This window comes from Phragmites australis, chromosome 15 (assembly GCF_958298935.1).
Source record: "Phragmites australis chromosome 15, lpPhrAust1.1, whole genome shotgun sequence".
Classification (NCBI taxonomy): domain Eukaryota; kingdom Viridiplantae; phylum Streptophyta; class Magnoliopsida; order Poales; family Poaceae; genus Phragmites; species Phragmites australis.
In genome coordinates, this window is record NC_084935.1 from 27,717,957 (window position 1) to 27,745,873 (window position 27,917).

The following is a 27,917-nucleotide window of genomic DNA, read 5'->3' on the forward strand; positions in this document are numbered from 1 at the left end:
CCCCCTCCTCGTCTTTGTCCATAGCTGCAACCTCCTCCTCATCTTCATCCTCCTCATCCTCCCCCTCCTCCTCATCCACAAGGAGCATGTGCGATTGCCTCATCATTGGCAACCTTTTTTCGGCTATGAGTTCCTCATACAGTGCATGCGCAATAGCCTCGTCATTGATGGTGGCTGCGGACTCACCGTCGTCATTCTTGAAGAGGGCTACGAACTTGCCATCGTCGATGGAGGTCGAGGAGAAGGGGGAGTTTGGTGGGCTTGGCGGCGGTGGTTGCGGTGTTGGTGCGGCCATTATTTCATGGAAGGGGGCTGGCGGCGGTGGCTACGGTCTGGCGATGATGAAGGTGAAGAGATTTTTTTTTAATTTGGTTTGCTTTGTGTGAAGCAGTAAAATGATGTGGTGTGCGATTTTATATGGTGCGCAGGCAGAAGGCGAGGAATTCTGGCATGTGAGAAGAAGGGTCATGAGGCTTCAGTTGCTCTAAACCGCCACAAAGTGGGAAATGTTGGAGCAACGCAAAGTGGAACTGTGCGGAGGGTGACCTAACACAGTCGGTTCTAGAGACAAACCGATGGCAATAAACAATATATTATCGTCGGTTTTTGGAATCTAAGGCAATAAATGATACATCACAATCGATTCCATTCACAAACTGACTACGGTAAGATCCAACTATGTTGTGAAAACTAACTAGGACATTGTGGTGAGGCTGTGGATCAAAACGCCGATTATGATGAACCTTAACATAGTCGGTTTTTCAATATTGACTGCGTTCACTCTTTTTGAACTGCTGCACTCGACGTTTTTGCACTAGTGATGAGCAGTAGAAAAAATGATAACCAACTAACCTTAGCTAAAGTCTTGTTTGTGCAATGCAAAGGTATCAGGGGCTGGGATTTATTTCTTTGATTTTAGCGACATGAAAACCAAGAAAAAAGCTTTAAAAATATGACCACTCTGCCTCCTACGAGTAAAACTAGCTGCTACTTCACCGGCTAGGTTCTCCATGTTCTTCGCTTCTGTCCCTTCACCCAAATCTACTAATCCCTAGACCAACCAAGTTAACTTGGCTTAGCTATGGTCGTGAGGAGTTAAATCATCATGATCACAGGCACAACGAAATAGTATATCGCAAATATGTCTCTTTGCCTCACCTGATCTAATGTATATCTTATATTCTCTACTGTACATTTTTCGTAACATGAGATCTAATATATAATACATGACGAATAGACGATGACATGAAAAATATCTTTCAAGAGAAAAAAAAAAGGCCACCAACTGTTACTACCCTCGAGTTGCCTATCCACCGCGACCTTCCTTCTAGTTCGTCACACTCCGGTGACCCTCACCCCAAATCTTAATCCCTCGCCAAAGAAGCTTTGCTTGAGTTGAGGAAGAAGAAAGGAGCGACCGGAACACAAATTGCAAAAGCAAATTGGACCCCTCAAAAATGGGGTGTTGGTAGCTCAAGAAACACCGGACATAGTATAGACTTTCCGGTAAAAAAAGAAGATCAGTTTCCTTAGTAGTTAGGTATCCACCTCAACGAGTCTACTGAGACTTTAGACTTTTTCACCACGGTGGTAAAAGAAAAAGAACATTGGTACAACCCTCCTCACCATTACCATCGCATTAGCAGATGGGCTAGGTGGTATCCTGAAATTCAATCACAGCAGTATTGATCATCGCTACGTGCTAGGTCCGTGCCAGCATGTGATTATCTCATGTGACGACAGTACCTACTCCTGTCACATTACCTGTACATGAGACGTTTGAACGCACACACCGACGTCGGATTGCGTCGCGATCTCGTGGCACGTACGCGACACCCTATCTCACGCGCCAAGGACACGACGACGGGCAGCTGCCCTTCCCTAGCCTCTTCGAATCTTTTTGGTTTTTGATATGGTTTCGTATAATTAGATGGACTTGTAGTTTAGTGGCAAGACTCTATTGATGAAGGAAGGTAGTGGGAGTTTGATCATTCAGCACTTAAAATAGTCTTTAAAGTAGATCGCGCAGTGGAAAGACGTCTGTAAAAAAAAAAAAGGTTTCGTACAATTATATCGTATAAACGAATTAAAGAGAAATAGAGTTGGTATTTGTCAGATCAGATTACGGAGTTTGTATTTGTCGGATCAAACTGAGAAGTAAAGTTCACAAGCTAAGATGAACTGTATATTTATATCCGTCAAACTAAGTTATCATAGTAGATACAGATAAACAAACGATTTTTTTTTAATTTTACATATCCACTAAACTAAAATAGAAGATTCGAGGAACTAAACACGCCATCCGTCTCTTTTAATGAGCCGGCAAGGTATATGTGCCCAGAGTAAGCATAGAGCAACACTTTCTTTTCTTTTCTTTTTTTTATAAAAGGGGCAAAAGTCAAAAGAACAGCATTAGAAGGATCGGGCAGATCAGAGCCAGTAGACACCGTTCATTTTAAAAGGTTTAAAGTTACTTAAGCAACACAATGCATACATTTGCTAATCAATAGTACTACTAGTAATCCGATAAAACATCCTCCAAGTTTGGTTTGGAATCTAATTTCCGGTCTCCTCTCTGTGTCCATGATCAAGTGGCATCAGACAGTGCATGATTGTCGGAATCCCGTGTTAAATCGTGCAATTCTACAACTTTACCATCTAAATCGACTGGACTGATTTCACGGTTTTAGGATCTACGATTTTACGGGTCTAGTAGTTAAGATCCTAACTACAGGGATCTTAGGGCGCAGGACTTGGGATCCGATTCAGAACATGTTATTTTAGATTAAGATGAAGTGATTTAAGTTTTTATTTTTATATTAAAATAGAAATAAAATGGTTTCCTCAAACACACGCAATATAGTTTGCTCCATAAACAAGAGCAAAGAAGCAACCACAGTCCCAATCCACCATCCATTCATCAGTCAGTCCTCCAATCCTGTCGCCGTCGCATCTGCTGCCTGCCACTGCTCTGCAAGAAAACCCAGAGGCTATAGCTTCTGTCTCCTCCAATCCCGGCCGCCTCGGAGGATGGGCTGCCTCCGCCGGCGGCTCTGCCTCGGCGGCGCCGGCACGCGTATGCCATTCTCATCGCTCCACCTAGCTCACCTGCGCTCCGTTCCAGCTGACACTAGCTGTAGCAGTGTAGCTGTTGGTTCTTGGCTCGCTTCATAGCTGAATTAGCCTCGCGCTTCTGAGTTCAGATGGCTGGATTAGTTAGTGTGGCCTGCTTAATTTTCTTGGGGTTTTGGCGTCTATTCTGCCAACCAGTTGTTAGGAACTAAAGCACCGTTTGTTTCATCGAGCAGGCTGAATTTGGGTTGCAAACTCGCAGTTCATTTATGTCTCATGCACATGAGCGAAGTTTGCCGAAATTGTGGCCTTCCTTTTTAGGTACTCTGCCATTCTTGAGGAGATTCAAGCCCAAGGAGATCGAGGCTGCCACCAACGGGTTCACCACGGTCCTCGAGACCGGCCCCCGCGGCACGGCGTACAGGGCCCGCTTCGCCGGCGGCCTCGTCGCCACGGTCAGACGCGCCGGCTCCCGGGATGACCGGGAGGAGGAGGGCGCCTTCTACCGGGAGCTGCAGCAGCTGGGCCGCCTCAACCACCGGCACATCGTCAGGCTCCACGGCTTCTGCGAAGGCCACCGCAGCAGGTTCAGTTCTGACGCTCTGACTGCAGTGCTGAGTGCTACTATCCGTTTTGAATTGTGATGAGCTGAGTGCAGTTTGATCTTGGAAGTTTCAGGTTTCTGGTCTTTGATCACATGGAGAACCAGAGCTTGAAAGAATGCCTTCACGGTAGAAATGCACACTTCAGATTCAGTAAAATTCTTCAGAAATCTGCTTGTTTCGCTGGCAAAGTCGGTGTTTGCCCTGATGTTTCTTGGCAGATCCTCTCAGGACGCCGTTGGACTGGAGGACCAGATTGCAGGTTGCTATAGATGTTGCAGCTGCACTGGTAAAAGCTACACCACATCACACTTCAGAATTCAAATTGAGCTGCCTGGAAGGGAGAAGAGCTCGTCATACATCTAGTCATACTCCTGATAATAACTGATTCAGTTTCTGAACCTGAAATGACTTCAGGAATATCTCTACTACTTCTGCGATCCCCCGGTGTTCCATGTGTCTGTCAGCTCGAGCAACGTGTTAATGGACGCCAACTTCGTCGCGAAGGTGAGACAGACTACCACTGCACGATGCTACACATCTCAGCCACAATGGCAATGCACAATCTGACTCTGCACCCCTTCCAGTTATCAGATATCAGTGTGATCATCCACGATATGAAGCGCGCAACAACCGAACCTAATACCGCATCATTCCAAGGTTATCGCCGTGCAAACTACCAAACACCGAGCAGTCCCAATTCCCAGCTTGCATCCACCATCTTGTGTTGTCTGATCACTGAGACGCCATTGTCATATATGCGTGCTGTTCAGACCAGGTTGAGCAGAGGAGGACGGACCTGGTGTTCCAGTACGGCGTGCTGGTGCTGGAGCTGGTGACCGGGCAGTCGTCGGGCGGCGACGGCGAGCTCGTGCGGTGGGTGCAGGAGCCCGGGTTCGCCGGCTCCATGCACAGGATGGTGGACGCGGATCTTGGCAGCGCCTACGATGCCAGGGAGCTCCGGGACCTTGTGATCGTCGCGAGGCTCTGCACCAGGCACGGAAATGACGCCGTGGTCTCTATACCGCAGATTGTGAGGTACTTGCAGGGGAAGGTAGAACGGCTTGGATGTGAAATCAGGTGTGGATAATTTGTGTAGGTTGTTGAGTATTGCATCTCTCTGCATCATCCTTGTTCTTCTTTTTCCATTGCTTGTAGAAGGATATTTGAATTTCTTCTTCTTCTTCAGGAATATATTCAGATATTGTTCATGTCAATAGAGGAACTGAGGTGATAAATTTCAGTGAATGTTGAACTGAAAAGAGCATGTAGCTTCTGTTCTGAACTCAGTGGATAACACATTTCCAGATTTTGGCAATAGTTTATGTACCCTTTAGGGCATGAACAATGCTAGTTGCTTATAGCTAGATGTTTAAAGAAAGAGTGTTAAACACCTACATAAAAAATATAATTTCTAATGTTAACAAAGACTAAATATTCTTAAATATAATTAATTATCTTATTAACACTAATATAAATAGTGGTGCTTAAATAAGCACTTCACCTTCTGTCTAAGCACATGTGCTCTGCAATTGAGAAAAAAAACCTCTATAAACATCTCCTCTAAACACCCTATTATACATGCTCTTATATCCAATGCTAAGAGTTGCATGACAGAACTGAAATTTATATGACCTACAGGGCCTCAAGAACTCACGAAAATAAATCGTTTTGGTGCAATAAATTATACGGCAGAACGAAAAAGAATCTAATTTTCAGTAGTGAGCACCGATCAAACTTATCTGCACACTCACTCTTGTAATCTGAGATTAAAAAAAATCGTGTTTTGAGCAAATTTTACGCAAATTCATCAAACAATTTGTACAGAGAGGTGTAAAATGATCGAATTGCAAATTATTCAGAAACAAAACCTCTCGATTGACCTAAAATATACCCAAATTTTACACCCGGATAAAACAAATTTCCTAACTCCTAATTAAACTGATCGCTCCCTAATTACACCGTGTCATCTACAAAAGAAATGGATCACCGGAACATCACAAGAAACGAAGCAGAGAGCACCGAAGGCACGAGTGCAAGAACCCTCACGATGGCCTTGCGGACGCCAGCGGCGTGACATCGGCGAGCGGCGTCGGCACGGGGCTCGGCAGCGGCGACGTCCGGCAGACGGGGCACGTCGGGCGCTGCCGGAGCCACGGGTCGACGCACTCCCGGTGGAACGGGTGGCCGCAGTCCGGCAGCACCCGGAGCACATCGCTGTCCGCGTAATTCTCGAGGCAGACGGGGCAGCACGCCTGCGCCGCCTCCCGGCCCCTCGCAGCCTTCCTCGCCTCCGCGTACGCCACAGCCGGGAACGCCTCCAGCGTCGCCTCGTCGATGCCTTGCTCGACGTCGCGGCCGGGAAGCGGCGGCGCCGGTGCGGTGGCGGCGGCGGGCACGGGCATGAACGTGCGGGTGCAGAAGTAGACGGCGAGCGCGATGGTGGATACGATGAGGAGGACGCCGATGGAGACGCCGACGCCGTAGCCGAACCCGTTGATGCCGCTCGGCCCGAAGATACCGTACTGGCTGCCGCCGCCGTTCGCCGGTGGCGAGCTCATTGCTTTCTTGGCTCGATCAAGCTGCTGCTGCTGCTGCTGCCGCCGTCAACGCGAGCTCTGCATGCTCAGCTCAGGGAGGGGCCGCATGTGGCGATCAAATTACATGGCATGTTTAGGGAGAGGGAGAAAAAAAATCATGGCGTGTTTAGTTGGTCAATGCGTTAGTTCAGTTGTTTATATGTGTTTGATTGGTGTGGATTTGTTTGTATCTGCGAAGGTATCCAGGTGTACTTATGTTGCTGCTTAGCTCTAAATACCGAAAAGTAAATGTTTTTATGGTCATAATAGTAGAAAACCATTAATATACTCCCTCTAGTCATGATGTTTTGAATAACACACTGTCTTCGCTATATAGTTTTGATCAGTTTTATTAGAATATATTTATAAAATCTAATAAATTTGTGATATTGTGAAAATATTTTTCAAGATAAATCTACACATCTAGTTTTAATGTCAAAAAAATAAATATTTTGAAAGATATTGTTGATCAAAGTATTTAAAGTTTGATCGAATCTTGTCCAAAACATTATATTTTTATAGTCAAAGGGAGTTTTTTTAAGATGAACCAGTAGTATATTGTAGCATGGGATTTATAACTAAATTTATCTCTCCTATTCAAAAAGTATGTATGAGTTTCGCGCCCACTCTGAATCTCACGTCCATCCCCTGAATCCCTCACTCCCGACATGTGAATCGCCTTCTCTCTGTGTCCATCCAACAATTTTTGTCTACCCACGCCCTTTGTCTGCCTGACTTATTTTTCCCCTCCCATACCTGCGAAGTGCGAACCCCCTCCCTCCCCGCTCTGGGCCGTGGCTCCTGCAACCGCGTTGTCCCACGCATCGATTTGCCTCCGTCCTCCCCCACCCGCTGCTGCACTCTTGCATCCTCATCTGCTCTAAGCATAGTCGCCACCACAGCTGCCGCTCCTTCCTCTGATCGCCACCATCAAATCTTAGAATTCTGTGAGTCGTAGGTGGTCTTCCATGTCTACGGTAACCACGACGCCACCGTGTGCCAGATCGCACGTGAGATCGCGATCCTCCAGTCCCCATGATCCCATTTGTCTCCTTCAGTCCCCATGATCCCATTTGTCTCCTTCAGTCCTCTCGATCCCATTCGTCACCCTCTTCATGACTGCATCCAGATTAGTTCCTTCACCATCAGATCCATCCCACGAAACGACAGACGACATCGAGGAAGCCAGCATGGACGACCGTGCAGCCGAGGCCGACAACCGTAGAGCCTCTTTGAACTGTGAGGGGGTGACGGGCCTTGCAGCAGTTGTGATACATTTCAATATGTAGTTTGGATCCACTTTATCCTCCAACAGCCCTGATACCTGAGTTGTGCCGTGGTCTCTATAGAGCTAACTAGGAGCGAACTCTATGATGCTCTGTAATTAGTTGTTGGTCCTCACCGCTCGATCCTCTTTGGTGCAGCATCATCATCAGGAACTTTCGCCTTTTGATTATGGTTTCACGCTCACCGGATATTGGGTTCCTTCTCAATCCTCATGTCTCGTATTCCCTGTTGTTTTTGTTTGAAATAATAGCACTTTCAAATTTAGTTTAATTTAATTCAATTACTGATATAACATGAACATGAATAGATGCAGGTAACCAATTATCGATTAGCTCAGACGAGCCCCAATAAGATTCGAGTAGAATGGACTAGAATTCGACCAACCCCAATCAACCTCGACCACATACTTGAGAAGGATCTTGACTAGCTCACTCGAGAAATGTATTGACTAAAACACTCGAGTAGTATATCGACTAGTTCACTCGATTAAACACTCAAGTAGGATTGCAGTGTACGTACTCGATGGCGATGTGAGATGCAAAAGCCCCTGTGATGTCAATGCAGCAGGCGATGACGAGATGAAGTAGTCGAAGTTGATCTCGATGTAGCAGACAGCAACGACGGTGGAAATGTAGAAGAAGTAGCATGCGTTGATGTAGAGAAAGCAGGTCATGAGCAGTCGCGATGAGCGCTTTCCAAAAACCTTATGCACCATCTCCCGGTGTAGGATCCCGAGAGTGACGGGTTCCGAAGACCTGCTCTCCCATTCATCATTGCACGTCGGCATAGTGGGTTGGAGTAGTCGATGTGCGACGGCATAACAGAGAGAAATTGGCAAAACCCTAATTGAGAATATGCAACCCACGTCTCACTTTTGTGTGACGGCTAGCAGATATATATGGAGGGAGAGTTGTATGATTAAGACGCACCACGATCAAAATCGGTTATGCCACCACGATCAGAGTCTTGACCCACACGGTTTCCATATATTTATCTATTTGCCCACAAAGTAAACAAATAAAATCGTAAAAGGAGGCTGCATCTGCGCAAGGAACTGGACCCAATTTCGATGGACCATTCACGCAAGTGCCGCGTGCCCGCGCCCCCTGCCCCCACCCCGACGCGGCGCGACAAGCGAGCGTGCGCCTGTGTTCTTCTAGTACTCTCATCCACACATGCTAAGTTAGTGGAGGAGATAAACCATTTTAAGTTGGTTTCCATCCATATCCACTAGCAAAGTGGGACTAAAGATACACACCTCCCTCACATGATAGGACTTTTAAGATTTATTTGGAATTATACAAATACAATGGGCTAAGCCCATATATTCTAATAGTTTTGGCCCTTGCATCAGATGGAGTTAGGATCCTACCATGTGTTGTAAGCTAACCAAGATGGAAGCGCTTATTGCCTAGCACAACCTGAGGTTGATGTACATGCTCTTTTCAATCTAGCAGATGAAGATCTTTTTGTTTTCAATCGATCAATATCCTTCTTTTACCTGCTAAAAGATTAATATACGTTGCTATGCAGTTCATACTGTGAGACAAAGTTGAGTAGTGATAAATTATATACTCACAATATTGATGGTTTTACCCTGCAACTCTATTCCAACACACCTTCAGATTTTGATTTCAAACATGAAAGGGAACCTCTTGCTACACTCTCGGTTATGAGCATGCTCCTATCCATTTGCATCAGTCGTAGAGTCACAAATGTGGGATGGTTGGTATGATTTTGTTGGGCATGATTATCGATGGTCGTTGATTACATAAGATGGTTCCATTTACATTTGTGTTCATGTTGTTTGCAGGTTTTAAAATATTTGTTTGGTTAAGTATAGGTGCTCACACATATGTCTCTAGGTTGCTTATGCATATGAATTTACATAACTTTGTGACCTTCTCCTTGCTAATGGCTCAATGTATAATCCTTGGAGTTGGGTTATCTATATGTACCCTATATGGATTAAGTCTTATGAGTACCTTCGTACTCACGCTGCTCTTTCAGGTACGTCTGGTGAGGATGATCTTGTTTTTGGCTACTTCACGCCCATCGATATTGGTGGTGGGTATGAGTAGACAACTACTCTTGAGTGGCGAAGCTTTTAGGGTGGAGCTTAAGGGCATGTGGCTTCACTCTTTTTTTGCTGTCTATAGTTTTATTTTCGCTGTGTAGTTAATCTAATCTTTTGTATAAATTATTGTAAATGTTGGAACGCTTAAGAACTTGTAATATAATTTAATTACTCACTCATTCTTATGCTTTGATGTGATGCTATATATTGAAAATGCATGTGTTCCGATGTTAGGTACAAAACACGTGCCAGGACTACCTGGATGGTATTCCAGCTAATCATCGTGTTCGTGATTAAGTAAATGATCGTCCTGATGATTAATTGGAATACTATTTGGATGGTTCCTCACAGTAGTATATCGACTAGTTCACTCGATTAAACTCTTGAGCAGGATTGTAGTGTACGTACCTGATGGCGACATGAGATGCAGAAGCCCCGTGATGTCGATGCAATAGGTGATGACGAAGATAAAGTAATCAAAGTTGATCTTGATGTTGCAGACGGCGACGACGGTGGTAATGTAGATGAAGTAGCACACAATGATGTAGAGGAAGTAGATCGTGAGCAGTCGCGATGAGCGCTTCCCAAAAATCTTTATTCTCCCTCTCCCGGTGCAGGATCCCAAGAGCGATGGGTTCTAGAGACCTTCTCTCCCGTTCGTCGGTGCACGCCAGCGTATCGGGATGGAGTAGTCTACGTGCATTGGCGTAGTAGAGAGAAATTGGCAAAACCCTAATTGCGAATTTGCATCTCGTGTCTCACCTTTGTGCGGTGGCTAGCAAATATATAGAGAGGGAGAGTCGCGCGGTTGAAACGCATAACGCTCAGAATCAGTTACGCCGCCACGATCGGAGTTTTGACCAACACAATTTTCATATATTTGTCTATTTGTCCATGTAGCAAAAAGAATGAAACCGCAAATGGAGGCCGCATCTGTGCAAGGAATTGGATCCAATTTTGATGGACCATTCACGCAGGTGACGCGTGCCATGCACCCTCCGTCTCGGCCACGGCGTGGCATGGCGTGGCGTGGCAAACGAGCGCACGCATATGTTCTTTTAGTCCTCTCATCCACATATGCTAAGTGGGTGGAGAAGAGAAGCCTTTTTAAGTTGGTCTCTATCCACATCCACTAGCAAGGTGAGACTAAAGATACACACCTCCCTAACATGGTTAGATCTTTGAGATTTATTTAGAATTATACAAATATAATGGGCTAAGCCCATATATTCTAACAGTTTTGGCCCTTGCATCAGATGGAGTCAGGATCCTGCCATGTGTTGTAAGTTAACCAAGATGGAAGCGCTTATTGCCTAGCACAACCTGAGGTTAATGTACATGTTCTTTCAATCAGTAAATTAGTAGATGAAGATCTTTTTGTTTTCAATTGATCATCATCCTTCTTTTACCTGCTAAAAGATTAATATATGTTGCTATACATTCATACCGCGATACAAAGCTGAGCAGTGATACATTATATACTCACAATATTGATGGTTTTACCCCAAAGCTCTATTCCAACACACCTTCAGATTTTGATTTCAAACATGAATGGTAACCTCTTGCTAGGATCGTTTCTCTTAGTAATTTTTTTCATTTGAAAATGTTCAATTTTAAGTTTTAGTTCTGCAGTCTTGCCTAAGAATTTCACTCACTATCTAACTTCACAGAGCATCTTGCTGCAACTATTGATATTGTCTTCCCAGTGACCCATAAGAAATTTGGTGAAGATGGTGGCATTCAGGTTAGTATTTGTGAGTGAAAAATGCTTTACAAGAAAAAGAATGATTCATGCTTGTGGATTCTTAGTGTGACTCGGCATTGCAATAGCATTTAGTGTCGAGTGACTTTTAGTTGCCTTATAAGATTCCAAATTGTTGTTGATTTCTATTGACGATAAGACCATATTAAATATGTTGATACTTGCAGTGTAGAAGTTAAATCTCAGATCACCAATGTTTGCATACATGACTGCCAATTTAGTAAATATGACATCCATATGTTTGCAATCTCTTTAAAATATACATGAACTTTTAGAGAAAGAGTGTTCCATTTGTTGGGACGCCCTCTGAGGAATTTTGTCGTGCATTTGACAAGATATGAAATATGCTTCTTTCAAGATTTTTGTTGGCCTCATCCTTATATTTAGGAACTTATTAGGATAAAATTGTTCAGAGCTGGATCAAGCTGCATATCTGCCTACTTCACAATACACATTCTACATAACTACCTATTTTAAGCACAACAGTGAGGACGACGTGCCTCCCCCTTCTCCGCTCTCCTCTCCCACTTCGACGCCCTTGAGCCGTGTCCACCAGTGTCGCCTCCCCAAAGGTTTGTCTTACCCATTGGCCATTATCGCTCCTTTGCTCATACCCCTTTGCCCTAAGATCTGGTTGCTTACAAGATGTTCCATGAAATGTGCATCACTAATCAACAATTGGAAAAGCTGCACTCCAGGTCCAGCAGCAGTCACCATGATCCCAATATGCTCAAGAGCCTCAGCCATGTGGAGCTCTGCAAGTCGGTGAGTTATTGTGCTAATTGAGAGGAGGCCACCGAGCCATCACACATGGACGTAGCCGAGGCTGCCGCCGAGGTGGCCACCCTTGCTCGTGGATGCTGCCATCACTACTCTAGACATCCCCTCAACAGCCGGCCTATCGCGATCTCATTCCTTGCCTGTGATCTGCTCAATACAGTACGTGAATGCCATCAATGCCATGGGGGTATTTTGGTATGTAAGTGCGATCATGTAAAAATTTCCTGAAAAAAATTCCCTCATGATATTTGAGATTACATTTGAACACCTGCTGGCTTGTTTGCTTTTAGCGAGATAACCCTAATGTCACTATTTCTGCCATGACCTCATGGTTGTTGCTTGCTACGTGGGGGAAGATAACTTGCTACTAGAAATCAATCTGTTGTTTTTTATTAGCTGTAGCTATCGTGCTAGGTTTCCCTACAACATTAAGCTCTGAATTTACAGACAATTCCTATTAGGTTGTTGAAAAATCGAGATCCAACTCACCGTGCCTGCCGAAGGGATGTAGGGTTTGACCAGCAGCATGTACTCATTCAGTATAGGGTTGTGCCCATAAAGAGTATATGATAGTTTTGGGAAGGTCACCGGGAGAGACATTTGGGTTAACACATTTATTTATTTGGCTTTGTTACAACGCATAATCCCCTTTGGTGCAATGCACAAACCTAATTGGTTAATATGACATACAAACCTAATAAAGGGCCTTTTGGCAAAGTGCAAACACTGGTCAACTCACTTAGACGTAGGCAACGTTTAGCTCATCGCAGAGTCCGAGGCAGCACATACGTTGGCATCCTGGTTATGTTGATCTGTAAAAATGTGAATACTTTTTGTTTTTAAGCATACACCCTTTCGGATGGAGTTGAATTTGTTATTGATTTGTTGTTTCATGTTATTTTGTATTAGCTTCACTCAACACTCCTTTATCTCATAATATTTTTTTTGGCTCTGTTGCACCTAGGAACATTATCATCTCATCATGACATAGTACTATAAGGACTTGATAGATTTAACGAAAATGCCCTGTTGAAAATAACATACTTTGCCCGAGTGCCCGTGCGCCATTTATGCTTTATAGAACATGAATATTTTATTGTTTAAGATAGCCTTTCGTTGCATCTCGTCATGTGGCACTCAGTCAATACGTTATTGAAATTTTCAATTTCTGTTGCAACGCACAAGCATTTAGCTAGTAGTTCTACTATTTCACAAAACCTCACTTTTTTCAGAAAAAAACTACCCCTCTGACACATTGGCCCTCGCAGACACAGGAAAGGTGTGCCTTTGGACAATCAATGTGGCATTGTAGGTTTGGTCATCTTGTCTAGGGATGGCAACAGGTGGGTCAGGTGCGGGGAGGAAGAACCATACCCGACCTGAGACCCGATTCGGGCTACCCGACCCGCGCCCGCAAAGGGTGACAAACATAATATTATGCCCGTACTTGTGCCCGTTGGGTACCCAAAAATCCATGGGTTGCCCGTGGGTATTTACAGCAGGGACTAGGCTCAACGGGTTGGCTGTGGATGGCACCCAGGGTAGCGGTTGGCGCTCGGTGTGTAGGTTGGGGGTGATGGATGGTAGGGCCGAGGGTGGCACACGATGATGAAGCCTGACTAGGGACGACACTCGACTGGGAGATGGTGCGGAATGACGCTCTGTGATGGGGATGGCCAGGGGCGGTGGTTGGGGACGGCGGCAACTGGGGGTGGCCGGTGGTGGCGGTCGGGGACGACCGAAGGTGAGGTGTGGTTGAGCACAGCGCTACCGGCTGGAGGCATGCTGCAACGGTTGGTGAGGCGTGGGGCACTGCAGCTGGAGGCGTGGCACGGTTGTGCTACGACGGTGGCCATCCAGGGGTAGGACCGCAGGGCGTGGCCAGCTGGAGGCAGGGAGCGGCTGGCTCTGGTTTCTCCTGAGCAGCTATGCATATCTAAGCGAAGTGAAAAATGGTGGGGAGAGAGAGAGGGAGGGAGGGAAACGGACGATGGGAGAAGAAGATAAGGTTGGACTCGTACCATCGTACGTGGGGCAGAATCGAAAGATTTTGATGTGTAGGCGGGCGAATATAAGATTTTTAGTGGAATGAGGTATTTCGGGTCTGCACGTGGGTACTCGTGCCTGACCTACTCTCTTGTGAGTAATCGACCCGATATGCCTGTGGGCGAAAAACAATACACATACCCGTGCCCGTCGGACGTGGTACCCGTGGGTACCTGAACCCAAGGATAGAATTGACATCCCTAATCTTGTCAGTTAAGGTGAGAGATTTCCAAAAATTTAAGAAAAATGCAAATTAGTATGATATATAAGCAAACCTAGGTTATTACCACAAGGCCTGAAGGCCATAAAATGAGCAAAATCACTTGTCGTCGTTGAGGGAAGTAAGGACCCTAGGAGGTAGGGTGTCTTGGGTTTATAGTTATGATGTGGTAATTTACATTGGAAGGGGAGGACTATCGGATGTGGATCTTATAGTTTATTGAAATCCTATTTATTAATTTCTGGTCGACGGATTAATGAACAATTTTTCTTTTTCCATTCTCTTTTTAACAGGGCATATTATATTTTATGTAAGGATAGTGATTGCAACTATGGTTTTACCGAAAGAACCTGGAGAATAACGAAAACATACAAAATACATGCACCAATTCCCATCTCCAAGGTCGACACCAATTCTCGTCTCCGAGTTCGACCACTTCAGTGAACCGTCGAACTATACCTATGGTATCAATAAATAATTTAAAACATTCGGCTATTCTGTAGAACCGGCCCCTGAATTATCGGACGCAAGCATGAGTTCTGAATTTAATTGAGTGTGTTTTGTCGCTTGGTACACTAGCTTAAGGCTTGGAAGCGTTGCTTAATTATGGGAGGGCACCAAGTAAGTACGCACATAGCAGGCAAAGCAATGTTAACCTAACCGGAAGGTATTGCAATACATGTAGTTGTCGTTGCCTTCAAGTCACTAGAAATATGACACTCTGGACAGCTTTAGCCTCCTCAAACCCTCTTCATGTTGCACGAGTGAAGAAGAGAGAGGTAAGGTGGTGTAAGAGAAAAGATCAATGCTCCCTTTGTGATTTTATTATATCCGCCACTGGTTCTGGAGAACGCTCAATTATCCAAAGATGTCGTACTCAGAAACAAAAATATCTGAATATGTGAGGATATTTTTTCTTATGCGTTCGTAGCTAGACTGATCGTCCACAAGTCAACGTCGGCTCTGTCTCATACGTGACAGTAAGTTACGTGTATTCACAGCATATGCTGCGGTAAGTTGTAGTAGCTGAGTGCTAACCAATTAAAGGATTCCACATAACCAGCTATTCTTCAGAGTTTGCTCCACGGAGAAGAACACCGTCCATCCGTCATCCGTGTAAAAGTGAGCCAGTCCGGCGAAGATCAGGTCACTACTACAAAATCTATTTTTCAATACACTAAATTTCATTTTTACATACGAACCACCTGAAAAAGTGGCTGCGATCCCGTGCGACTGAGAACCGCCTGTGAAAAGTAATTTTCACAGACGATTCCTTATGTAAACCGCATGTGAAAATAGGTATATTTCCACAGACGGTCCACATTAGAAACCACCTGTGTAAATTAGTTTCCACAGGCGGTTTCTTATGTCGACCGCCTGTGCAAATAGTCCATAAATACTCCTTCATCTCGGCCAGCTCCATTCAGACAGACTTACTGTTCGAAACAGTAAGTATTTACTGTGGCGGCCGATTTAGAAAATAGGTGCGAAAGATTTTGTTTTTGATTTCCTTGGAGGAGCCAAATAAGGTATGTATATCTCATCCCTAACTTGTATTTTTTTAAGTTTAGATTTAGATTTAAGGCTAAATTAGAGTTTCAATGTGATCTAGAGATGCTCATGGTTCTTGCCATTTAGATCATCAAATTAGCTCAAATTTATTGCAATATTGATTTAATTATGTAGATTCACATGATTCTAGTATTATATTTTAAAAATATAGCTAGAATGTGATGTTTTTTAGCCTTAGGAGGTTTCATAATGAATGAAGATTTTTTTCTCTAGATCTAGATCTAGATCTAGGGAGAGGGAGAGGGAGAGGGAGTAATGAATTCACATTATTTTGAGTCATAAATTTACGTTAATGTAGATTCAATCGCATAGACATATTATAATCATAACAAGCCCATATTTTCCTTTTTAATCCGTACACACTTTCCGGTAATAACACACTTCTAATTCTTGTATCCCACTATTAATGACGAAGAGTTTTATTGAACTAACGAATACGTTGCGTTTTTATTTGTAGTGCCACAAGCAAGGTTTCAATAGCGTTCTTTATGGATACTATGTTTGCCAATTTCTTAGGATAAACGAGAGGTACACAACGAACCCTGAGGACGTAAGTCATCATTGCGCCTGCACATTCTTATTTGGTTATGTTTCCATTGTCAATAGTGTTTTAACTCTTTTAGTTGTGTTTTCAATCCAAGTAAGGATGGTCCAATGTGCCAACCAAGCTCTCACCGATAAAGAAATCCAAAACGTCCAACGTGATATGTGCCGGTTTATTATGCACGAAGTCATCCACAAGAACGGCAGATTCTTTGATCGCGGAGGCGAATTAGCTAGCCATCCGAGACTTTGTGTGTGGGAGAGTGACTCTTAGCTATATAGGCTTGTGATGTTGTGAATATTATTGTACTTGTGTTAAATATTGAACTCTGTGATGCTATTCATATTGTTATTGAAACTGTGTAAAATCTAGATAGAATAAAATATATTCTAATTATTTATTTTTGAAAGAAATACATACCACATGCGGTTCTCTTACGGAACCGCCTGTGGAAATCTTTATATCTAAGGCGACAGCTAATGTAGACCGCCTGTGAAAATCGATTTTCACAGGTGATTGTATTTCCACAGGCGGTTGACATTAGGAACCGCCTGTGGAAATAGATTTCCACAGGCGGTTCTTTATGCGGACCGTCTGTGGAAATCGATTTCCATAGACGATCACTTTTGCGCCGTTGATTTTTACAGGCCTTCGATCGCAGACGGGTGCACTAAACATCTGTGCGTCTGTATAGTATCGTTTTGTAGTAGTGGGTCTTGCACGACTCGTGTTGTAGAAGTCCTGAACCTTTCATCGTCCTAGATACTGTACCTATTTCTCCTGAGTATTCTAGAGGAGAAGAAGACAACGACCGCCTTGTCGCTGACGTTGGAGCTGTCGACTTTCGCTGCTTAATTTGAAGAGAGTGACGGTAAGCATGGTCTGGACGGAGACCTGACAAGCAATTTAACATGGTACCGTGTCAAGGTCAGGACACGGGCACGGAAACAGGACCGCAGAAGATTCTCCAGCAGTCGCACGCAATATCTTTCGAAGCAATTTGAACAATGACGGTGTCGCCATGGTGGACACCGGTGAGGTGCGGCAGGGAGGCTCAAGGACGGAAAAAAATTAGTTAAAATATAAAAACTGTATGCGCATATTTTAGTCTTGCGATATGTGCGCATATTTTGCTTCTAAAAATATACAAAATTGTTTGCAAGTTTGAATTAATTTGTTTTTTCTAAAATTTGCTTGCAGCAAAACTGTTGACAGATTTTTCTCTATTTTATTTAAAATTTGTAGTAGCTAGATCTAATATTACATTTGAATGGTTCTAATTTATTCACAAAATTTATTGGACATCCGATCTGAATTAGTTTAACTTGTTTCTTAAATTGCGCATGGATCCATTCTAATTTGCTTACGACTTCTTTACATAATTACTTACATAACTGAATTTAAGAGGTAGACAAATAGATGTATTTTTTTATCAAATATTTTCTCTATTTTTTTGCCACGTATTAAAGTTGGTCACATATAAGTGTTACAAGTCTATATATATATATATTTTTAAAATAGAATAAATTACCCATGTTCAGATATTTTTTATTAAAATAGGTGTGCACGCCATAAGTCTAAAGCATGCATGTGCAATTTTTAGATATGTCCAAAAAATTATATAGGGCGGTGCTACGTACGTTTCCTCCTGCAACAACGTCTGGATGGTCATCACCTATTCTCAACGTGAATCTCAAAACATCCCAATAGAAAATTATCAAGCACGCTTATTACCTAACCTATATGATTGACGTTGAGTGAATCACATCTACTACTTTTATCACATCTAGTTTTAACGGACAAAATCAAATACGATTTATGTATGCTCAGAATGTTTAACACACATAAGGACATCATAGGTGAAATAACAGTAGCAATACTTTAAAGAAATGAACGTTTAACTCTTACAACAATCGACATATATTGTCTTCTATGATGATATATGCAACGGAATAGAAACACTGATGCTCAACAACACTGTAGGCAACCGATCGGGAGGCAACGCCTAGAATGTCACATCCTCGTTTTAATAGTCTTCAATATCTCCACTCACTGAGCACCACACATGTCGCATGACATATGAAAAATAGCAAGGTGAGCACATGCTGCGCTCCGTAAGTGTACAGGAGAATAATAATATGCAGCCATATAATAAGAATAGGTTGACACAAGGATTTATTTGCATTAATGTCATCTATGCTAACGTAAGAGTTATAAAAGTATCCTATTTAGCTATGTGATTCATTATGTTACTACCAACTTCTAGAAACATCTTCACATATTTTCAATTATCTAAAATCCAGATCAGGTTACCAAACCAACCAACTTGATACCCATCACAGGTAACCAACCATCCAATTGCTCTCCATCACAGGTAACAATCCACCAACCAAACCAAAATAATCATGTGAAGAGACCACACCACTCTTAACCACGAGCACGACTGATATATCAGTTTACACTATGCAAATATCATCTAATTTTACCCACGAGTCGTGATTCCTGTATGAACACTTACACACTTCCGAGGCATGTGTCTAGATTTCACTTCAAGGCCATTACAAAGTATCCTCCCAATGAGAATAAGTCTGCTAAGGTTTCACCGTCATCAAAGTGGCATCGCACCACCCAGAAGCCCCATATTACGCCTTGTAGCTCCAAAAAGAATCACTATTTCCTTCATACACCATCATTAGCTTATACTATGTTGAGGATCTGCTAATTAATTGACCAGACCGTATCCATATAAGCCTCATAGTTAAACTATTAATCGGGGTTACCCGTTCCATGAACCGGTCCTTAGAATACCGAGCAGACACTACTAACAAAAATAGTGCCTCCCGCACCATCATAAACCAATCCTTCTGCTCGACATCCCTATATTCTATGTTACTACAACAAGTATCAGAATTCACAATTTATAGTTGCATAGACTATTAGTCATGTTTAACCAATAACCCAACCATACCCTTGTATGAAGCTAAGCATAAACTATCTAACATAACCACTACTAACAAATAGGGTAACAAGGGATATATGAAACATGGTACTATAAGCAAATGGAATTAAGAATTAACAGCATGCATATTTGAAATAAAAAAACACATTTGAAAAACTAGGATCAGAATGTTTAAAGACACTTGCCTTTTATCCAATGTTGCTAAGTGTTTGTCAAAAACTTGGTCTTGAAGTCTCTTAGACTGTTCTGGAATGTTATCGACTAATTGGGGGCTACCGACAAATAACACAAAGAAACACTAAGAACAGTACCAAACATCATCAAAATACTTTAAAAACACTATAGTTGGATAAATTATGATTTTAGAAAATTTAGACTCAAGAATTGCCTAAATCAGAGTCAGGATGAATGAGAATGGATTTCGGGGGATGGATTAGGCTGAAAAGAAAAAAAATAATTTACCAGAATTATCTTCGTGCGGGAAATGTTTTATTGCACAATCATTGCGTCATGCTTGACAACATCATTGCGTAAGGTTAAAGAAATATAGGGCTAGCTAGACTAGGCTAAGAAGGATAATATGGCACTGACTTGCATGCCATGCAAGCGCAGCCTTGGATTAAAGAAGGGGCACGCTGAGGTCTAATCTTGACCGTCTATAATAGATCAAATGGTCGGAGGTTGTGCTGCTAGGTTAAGGATATTGCTGAGGACTCTGCGTAGCGGCGGCAGTGACTTGGGTTTCGACGGAGACGGTGATTGAGCGCGTGGCCACTGACACCGCCGCTCGACTTCGGTGGCATTTCATTAAAACGAGGGAAGAATAGTATAGAACGTGGAAGTCTAAGTGTGTATTTGGATGGCTAGAAAGAGTCATCCGGGAGATGGCCATCCACTTTTCCTAGTATTTGGTTGCCTGGACGGGGTGGATGAGGCGGCTAGGATGAGAGCATATTTGCTGAGATGCTGGACGGAGCTATCCACTGAAATCGGCCGAACCGAGCCATCCAAGTTCGCCTCGTCTGTGTGTATGCGTTAGTGATTTTTTATTTATCTCTCAATTTTATTTGAGAGTACAAGAGTTGTCCAAAATTTCTAAATATTTTCATGAGTAAACTCGAGCTCACTAGCAACCTATTTTAATTAGTTTGATCCAAAAAGTATGAGCCAATATTTAATTAAAATTCTTCACAAAGCATACTTTTATAAATTCTAGCAAATTTTAATGCCTCAAATAAATTCTCAAAAATTTGGAAAAAATCACTAATATTCTTTTCATGTGATGTACTAATTTATAAAAATGTTTGCAATCTTAGGTTATTTGGTGAAAAGTGAGTTTCTTTGTAATGCTCTATTTATATGTATTTTTATCATTTCATGTGATATTATCTTTTTAATTCAATTTAAATTTAAACAAATTCAAACAAGTACAAATTCATCCAAATACTTATCAAATGCATATAAATATGAATAGATCATCATATCCACCCTAATTCTACCAACCAAACATAAAACCGGCTCATCCTATGCACTCTAATCCCACCAACTAAACAGAAAACTAGCTCATCACTTTCATCCCAACAAAACAAAAAATTAAATAATTCCATTCAGAAAAACATGTATGGACCTATCCAATCCAACCTCGCCCTCTGACCAAACGCACTCTAACTCAGTGCTATGGTCGGTTTTGGAAGGGGTCCTCCGAGGTAGCAGCAAAACAACAACGACTGCTCTCAGGTTAAATTGTGGTCGCATCCAGATGCACACGTTCTCAGAGATTGGCTTTGAAATTTGAGAAACAGTTTGAACATAAACATTCATATTTCCCGAGAACACAATGCTATGGCACGGGTGTGGGCAGATCATCCCGTGAGAGGAAGATCGATCAGCAGAGATGAGATGGGTGATAGCTATGGCATGCTGCTGTTGGCAACCACATTTCGGTCATGTCGCTGCATAACCAGCGCAGAGATCCTAGGTTCATGTATAAGACTCAATGGAACAAGTCGTGACATAGTTGACGCATCCATAAAGCCTCTGTATTGATGGGGAATGCGAATGCAAACCCAGTGCGCACGCTGAACACAACAAGACAACGGATAACGAGCATTGAGAAAACGATCCCGATGTCATAGGTGCTCTAATGGCCGAATTATGTGGGGGGTGGTTAAGGGCTATAAGGGGCACATGCTGGTGAAAGGGCATGGCGACCGGTACGATAGTCGGGTGGGAACGCCGATACCAATCGGTGGCTGTGTGGCTGTCCATGACGGCGATGGTCATGGCAGCGCAGCGAGAGCTCTGAGGGGACTAGGGCATGGCTATGGACTTAGTATGATGGTTAAATAGGGTTAAGAGAGGAGAAAGAGGAGGATGGACTGGTCTTTACCTTGATTCGATGGTCGGGGAGGAAGTCATCGAGATGGTGGTGGTATTGGAGTTTGGGCTTACATTTCCATTGCGTTGCTGTAGATTTGAGTGATTTTTCTGGTGGACGTGTAGAAGACTCTATGGAACACACAGTGACATGATCGTAGCATCAAAATAGCTTCTGGATAGACGGGAACACGAATGTCACCTCCAGTGAGTGTACTAGACGCACCCAGGCATGGGGTAGCGCCATAGGAACATATATGCCAGTGGCGTCGATGCTCCTTTGGACAATCTGATTGGTGGGATTGTGGAGGATAACCAGGGGCATGTTTTGGTAAAAGGTCTCAATGATCGGAGCTCTAGTTCACCAGGAACGACAATGCCAATCCGTGGCCAAGCGACTGGCCGCGAGAACGACGGCTACGGTGGCACGATGTTTGCAAAGGGGAGGCATGGCTGGGGTGTAAACAGGGATGAAGGTACCTAGAGGCTTGTATATATAGGGAGGGAGGCGTGAGGAAGAGATAAGAGCGGACAGAGTCCATATACGACACGACATAGAGTTCGAGATGGATTTTGAGTCGGTTATGATTGCTTCTCACAACCCTATATTCAAAGGACACAATCTCCACCATCCGAACTCCAAATTAGACGTTTTTGAACTCTATCTTATAGTAAATGAAAATATCTACAACTTTAGTATTCATTGGAGCTTCCAAAAACACTATCTTAATTTTCAAAAATGTGTCATAAGATAAACTATTTCAACTTAAACTTATCTGTGCATCACTGATTTCGGGGGCCATAACTCTCAGCTTCATTATCCAAAATGGAACTTCCATAGGTTCAAATTGAAGCTCTACAACTTTGGTATTGTGAAGATTTGTATTTGACGCCGACTTGAACTCCGAAACTACATGGAAAGATGAGACTATACAGGACTCCGCAGATATTTACAGATTCTGTAGATATTTTTGTTGGACATTCGAAAAGACTTGTTTGCTGGTCAAGAGCTTAGTCTTGGGCAAGATTGGGCCCAAGGGAACTTTAGGCATATCTAGGGTTTTAAAATAGAAATTTTTGTAGAGAAATTTGAATAGGGTTTGAATTTTAATTTGGGTTTGGATAGGATTTGAAGAAAAGAAAAGATTAACTTTAAATAAGGATTTAGATAAGATCTAAATTGAACCAGTGAAGGATTAGGTATGATGAAGGATTGAATAAAAGATGAATTCAAGAATTTTGAATTCTAACCATTAAGATCCTTAACTTATTTACTATTGAGTTATGTAAAAATATTTTCAAAACCTTTTCACTCAAAACACCAAAGAGAGAGAAAACAAAAAGAACTTTAATGTATTTACTTAGCTCCTAGTAAAACTCAGAATGCAATACGCACAAAATAATAACCTATATTAATTAATTGTTTATAAAAATAAGTTTTAAACCTATTCTACTGGTGAATCTATTCAGTAATCTTAGATAATTTTAGAAAGTTGCAAATTCTAAAAACAAGTTGTTACAACCTTGAGATCTACGTTGACGACAGGAAGCGACCACATTGTTTGGGCCGTACTATGGATGTTGGACCGGGTAGCATATTTTGGGCTTAGTGGAAGAAAGGAAGCTGAGAAGTGAGCTTAGTGGAATTTCATAGAGCTATTTTTTATTTTTTACATTTTCTAACATTAGTATTTAAATAAATAGACTCATGATGGAAAGATTTGCACAAATAGACGCCTACCACCCTCTAAAAGGGCTGCAGCTTTTTTAGCCCTTTCAGATGGCGGTTAGCATGCCATGGTTGCACAAATACCTCTTATCACCCTCTCAAAGCACGGTTAGGCCCCATACTCCCCTTGCCGCCCTCTGAGAAGACGGTTAGCGCCCGTGCCAGCCCCCTCGAGCGCCCCCCTATCACCCTCTGAGAGGGCGATTAGGGCCCTTGCCGCCCTCTCATGGGGCGGTTAGCCCAGTTTTATTATAAAAATAAAAAAAATCCTAGAAGTTATTAAAGTGAAGATAGAATAAATACATGTAAGTGAAATGAAAAAATCACACTGAATATTAAATATAATGTGTACATGAGATGAGTACATGAAATTTGAACATTACTAGTAGCATGTAGGCTACATCTAATATACATACACAACTTAGGTAATATATTAAGAATGATATAAACACCTTGAATTCAACAAGTATAACATTTAGTAGCATAAAAATTATAGACGAAATGACCCTTAAAGCTGTCTGTGCCTTATCTCTCGTTTCATCCAATGGTAATCGTATTTTGGGGATTTTGGTCTACATGGTGCCGGTATATACGAAAAATGATCAAAGTTAGGATCCCAATCATCTGCCCTATCGTCAAAGAATTCGCAACAACGTGGAGTTCTCTGAGGAGTGAGAAAAAAATCATCATCGTCGAAACCAACCCCTTCGATTGTGGTGGAAGTGGTAGAAGCACGTCCTCTTGTGGTTGTTGTCGAACGACCACCTCTTTCACGGCGGCTCCAACCACCACCTCTTTCACAACGGTGTGAAGGTCCCGAATGACCACCTCTACGTCTCCAGTTATGTCTGGGTAGGCAACCCTCACTGAATAGTAGATGCAGCCAAAAAAAGTTCTCGATGGGTTGATTCAGCAACTCTTCATCATGAGGGAATACCAAGTATAAAAAAGAGAATACAAAAATATAAACGTGTCTTAGAAGTGCAACATAAAAATTAACTGGGACATGTAATAACAATGAATATACCTTAATGTGCTCCTCGTACTGCTAAGGGTGCATAAATATCATTTGTGCTCGCTTGGTAAAACACTTTGCTATGTCAGCTAGTTTGCACACCCTGATGTATCTCTGATGACATTCTAACAAGTGCGTCTTTAGGTCCATGGAGGTCATAGAGCTTACCATTTGCCGCTATTCCTCTGTGGTGAAATAGGGACAACGGGTCATGCTCTGCCATTTCGACAACACTTTGTTCAAGTTCTCCTTCTTAAACACATCGTCACCTTTTGCCTAGGTCTCGCTTATAGTCTATAGGGCTATCATTGACAATTTGGAGGTCCACGAGAAATGTCTGCTTGAGGAGGCAACCATGGTTTGGTATTAGATATCAGATGGTAGTGGTGTTTCGAAAAACTATGATGTCCTGACCTTCTCGTTGCATCGGCCTCACCTTTTATAAGTAGAGATCGATGGTTTATGCACAAAGTGTAGGTATGTAATTTAGAGACAGTGCATGCTTTGAATACCTTCTTCGCAGTGAGCGGTCACTGGACTATGAGTAGTCGGTAGCGTGCGGTCACATCGATCTAAAAAGGTGGCTGTGAGCGATTTCATCAGTCTAAAAAGTTAACAGTGAGGGGTCGCATCTCCTTGAAAAGGTGGTAGTGAGAGGTGAGAAGCTAGTAGAGTGATGTCACATAGGATTAAGAAATGCATTAATGACATGGTAAGTAGTAATATCTGAACTTGTAATACATATAACGCATATGTGCGGTCATATCACTCATAAAAAGTGGCAGTGTGCGGTCACATCGCTCATAAAAGGCGGTTTTGTTAATCTAAAAAGGCACTAGCGTGCGGTCACATGTAGTACATAGAAATAAGACACATCTAAATATATAAGACTAGTTTGCGAATCGAACATACATCATGAAACAAACATCCAAGTTATGAAAGCAAAGATAAAATCCTACTACTACCTCCCCCGCTATCGTCGGCTGTTCCCACCATCATAGTCCCATCGTCGTTGTCGTTGGCTCACCCTCACGTGGCCCCTAGAGTAGGTCAGATTGTCCGATGGAACAACCTGCCTGGTAGGCCTCATAGCGATCAAGGGAGTCGAGGCCTCCTCATGGGTCTGCTGCGTCGGTAGTGGAGCAGTGGGTAACTGGGACTGTGTGATGACATCATAGTCGGGTGTGCCCCGAAGAAGTCCCTCACGAGGTCGAACAAGGTGTCCGACCCAGGCTCATCCTCCTAACTCGGGTAAGACGCCTGCGATGGTGCCACTGTTATCCATGCATAATCACTAGAGCGGCCTAATAAGCTCATACGTTGTGGGCCTGCTCATACGCCCAGTGCGACTATGGAGAAAAATAGTAAGAAACCAGACTTAAAACATGTGGCAAGTAAAGCAGAGCTATGTTTCTTACGTACCCGACATCGACACCACAACAAGCCTATTGTGGGCCCGTCCTCCTCGGGTTCCCCGTACCATTCCTCGGGGGTCGGTGGGTGCGCCATATCTGCATTGAAATCAAATTTAAATAGTCTGTATCATTCATATACACACAGTTATGTGAACAACATATAACATACAGGTACACACAATTTTATGAACAGATTACAACATATATATACATAATCCAATAGAAATGTAAGGTCTAAATACAACGTACATAGGTAAGGCAATCAGCTTACAAATACAAAATCGAGATACGTTGAACACATTCATACTTGATCGTCGTCATGACCCCATCTACATAGCAGGTGCATTTTTTGAACAGTTTTTGTATGTGTGACAATTTTCATCACACTTTCTGCATCGCTTCACCCTTGGACCTTCCTCAGATTCATCCATATCATTCCGAATCCGCCGAGTTTGTCGACGTCCCGGTGTGTACTTCATCTTCTCTTTGTCTATCATGTACATTCGCGCGGGACCTGGATCACTTGTAAACGTGTCAATAATGTCGTAGCCATAAAGCTCATGATTACATATCTTCAGTATCTTATCCTTCATAAAACATATTATCGGGGCAGCATATTGGACTCCCCACATGCAGCTATGGCGCATGTACATGACCTGTATACCAATTGTGGCTTTTGGCACATACAAATGCATGCTCCATAAGCACGCACTCTTGCATGGTGCTCACGTCTGTCACCCCTACGACCCTTATCACGGCACAAGATACTGAACTTGTGCTCTGCAGTTCCCTCCTGATTTGCACGGTGCATATGTGCCTTCTTTGTGGCCTTCTTCATGTAGTCACATAACATTGATCCATACAGCATACGATTATCTACCATTGCCTTTGAAGCAGCTGCGCAATGATTAATGAAATTTTTGCAAGTTTGCACCCATATGCCTCATGCACTACCTACTCTTCAAGTCGAGCCACTTTTCTCTTACACACCGTCGAACACTGCTGTATTACATATCCAGCAAAGCCTGCAACAACCCTACATTTCTATCATGAATCAAATATAAATCAGGTCGTTCCAGAACAATAGTATGCTTGACCCGCTCAAGGAACCAATACCAACTGTCCCTATTCTCGCTCTCCACGAAGGCAAACCCCAGTGGAATGGTTTGGTTGTTCCTGTTTACCCCAATTGTAGACAGTATATGTCCTTTATACTTCCTAGTGAGGAACGTCCCGTCCAAGAAAATGATAGGTTGATAGTATCTAAATACCTTGATGGTTGCCACAAATGCAAAGAAAGTACGCTGCAATACTCGCTTTCCAGGCTTCTTATTCGAGGGGTAATGTTTGATGTCAAAGTAACTTTCAGGGTTTCTCGCACATATTATGACTAGTTGATGTGGTAAGTTGTCATATGAATCTTCGTATATCCCAAACATCATCTCAATAGCCTTCTGTTTCGCCCGTCATGTCTTGGCGTAGTTTACTGTGTACTGGAACCTTTCCTCAATAATACGGATTATTGAACGTGGCTCATTCTTTAGGTTGTCCACAATCTCTTCGTACATAACATTAGCAACAAAAGCAGATGACACGTTCCTGTGGGACAACTCTATTTTCTCAATGTGACAGTTATGCTCCCTAACTATTGAGCACTCCCATTGGTAAACCCACTTCCCCTGAATGCGTGCACCACGGACAATCAGACATCAAACACTTAATGTCGTGGTCCCTTTTGCTTAATTTCACAACCTTGAACTGTCCCTAAAGAGACAACGACCAGAATTTTACTGTATCAATAAAAATCTCCTTAGTAGGGTACATAGCACCCTGGGATACCTCATTCTCATAATATTCCCATAGTGTCCGATGACCCTCACTG

The 27,917-nt window shown here is 42.9% G+C and overlaps 2 protein-coding genes across 5 annotated transcripts; one reads left to right on the forward strand and one right to left on the reverse strand.

The window, feature by feature from the left end:
* Positions 1-2,879: 2,879 nt before the first annotated feature.
* Positions 2,880-4,922, forward strand: LOC133893526 (probable receptor-like protein kinase At1g49730). 4 transcript variants are annotated; one of them, XM_062334558.1, is made up of 7 exons: positions 2,880-3,076; positions 3,394-3,658; positions 3,751-3,827; positions 3,896-3,963; positions 4,092-4,181; positions 4,262-4,334; positions 4,448-4,922. In XM_062334558.1, exons 1-7 carry the CDS (start codon positions 3,031-3,033, stop codon positions 4,762-4,764), a joined length of 936 nt encoding a protein of 311 aa, XP_062190542.1. In that variant the 5' UTR covers positions 2,880-3,030; the 3' UTR covers positions 4,765-4,922. The 4 variants fall into 4 exon arrangements, with proteins under 4 accessions (XP_062190542.1, XP_062190544.1, XP_062190541.1 ...); XM_062334560.1 differs by having other exon boundaries at positions 3,751-3,803; XM_062334557.1 differs by having other exon boundaries at positions 2,910-3,658.
* A 503-nt stretch (positions 4,923-5,425) lies between these two features.
* LOC133893527 (RING-H2 finger protein ATL70-like) lies at positions 5,426-6,438 on the reverse strand. The gene has a single exon (XM_062334561.1). The coding sequence runs from the start codon at positions 6,233-6,235 to the stop codon at positions 5,720-5,722; it is 516 nt and encodes a 171-aa protein (XP_062190545.1). The 5' UTR covers positions 6,236-6,438; the 3' UTR covers positions 5,426-5,719.
* Between the last annotated feature and the right edge of the window lie 21,479 nt (positions 6,439-27,917).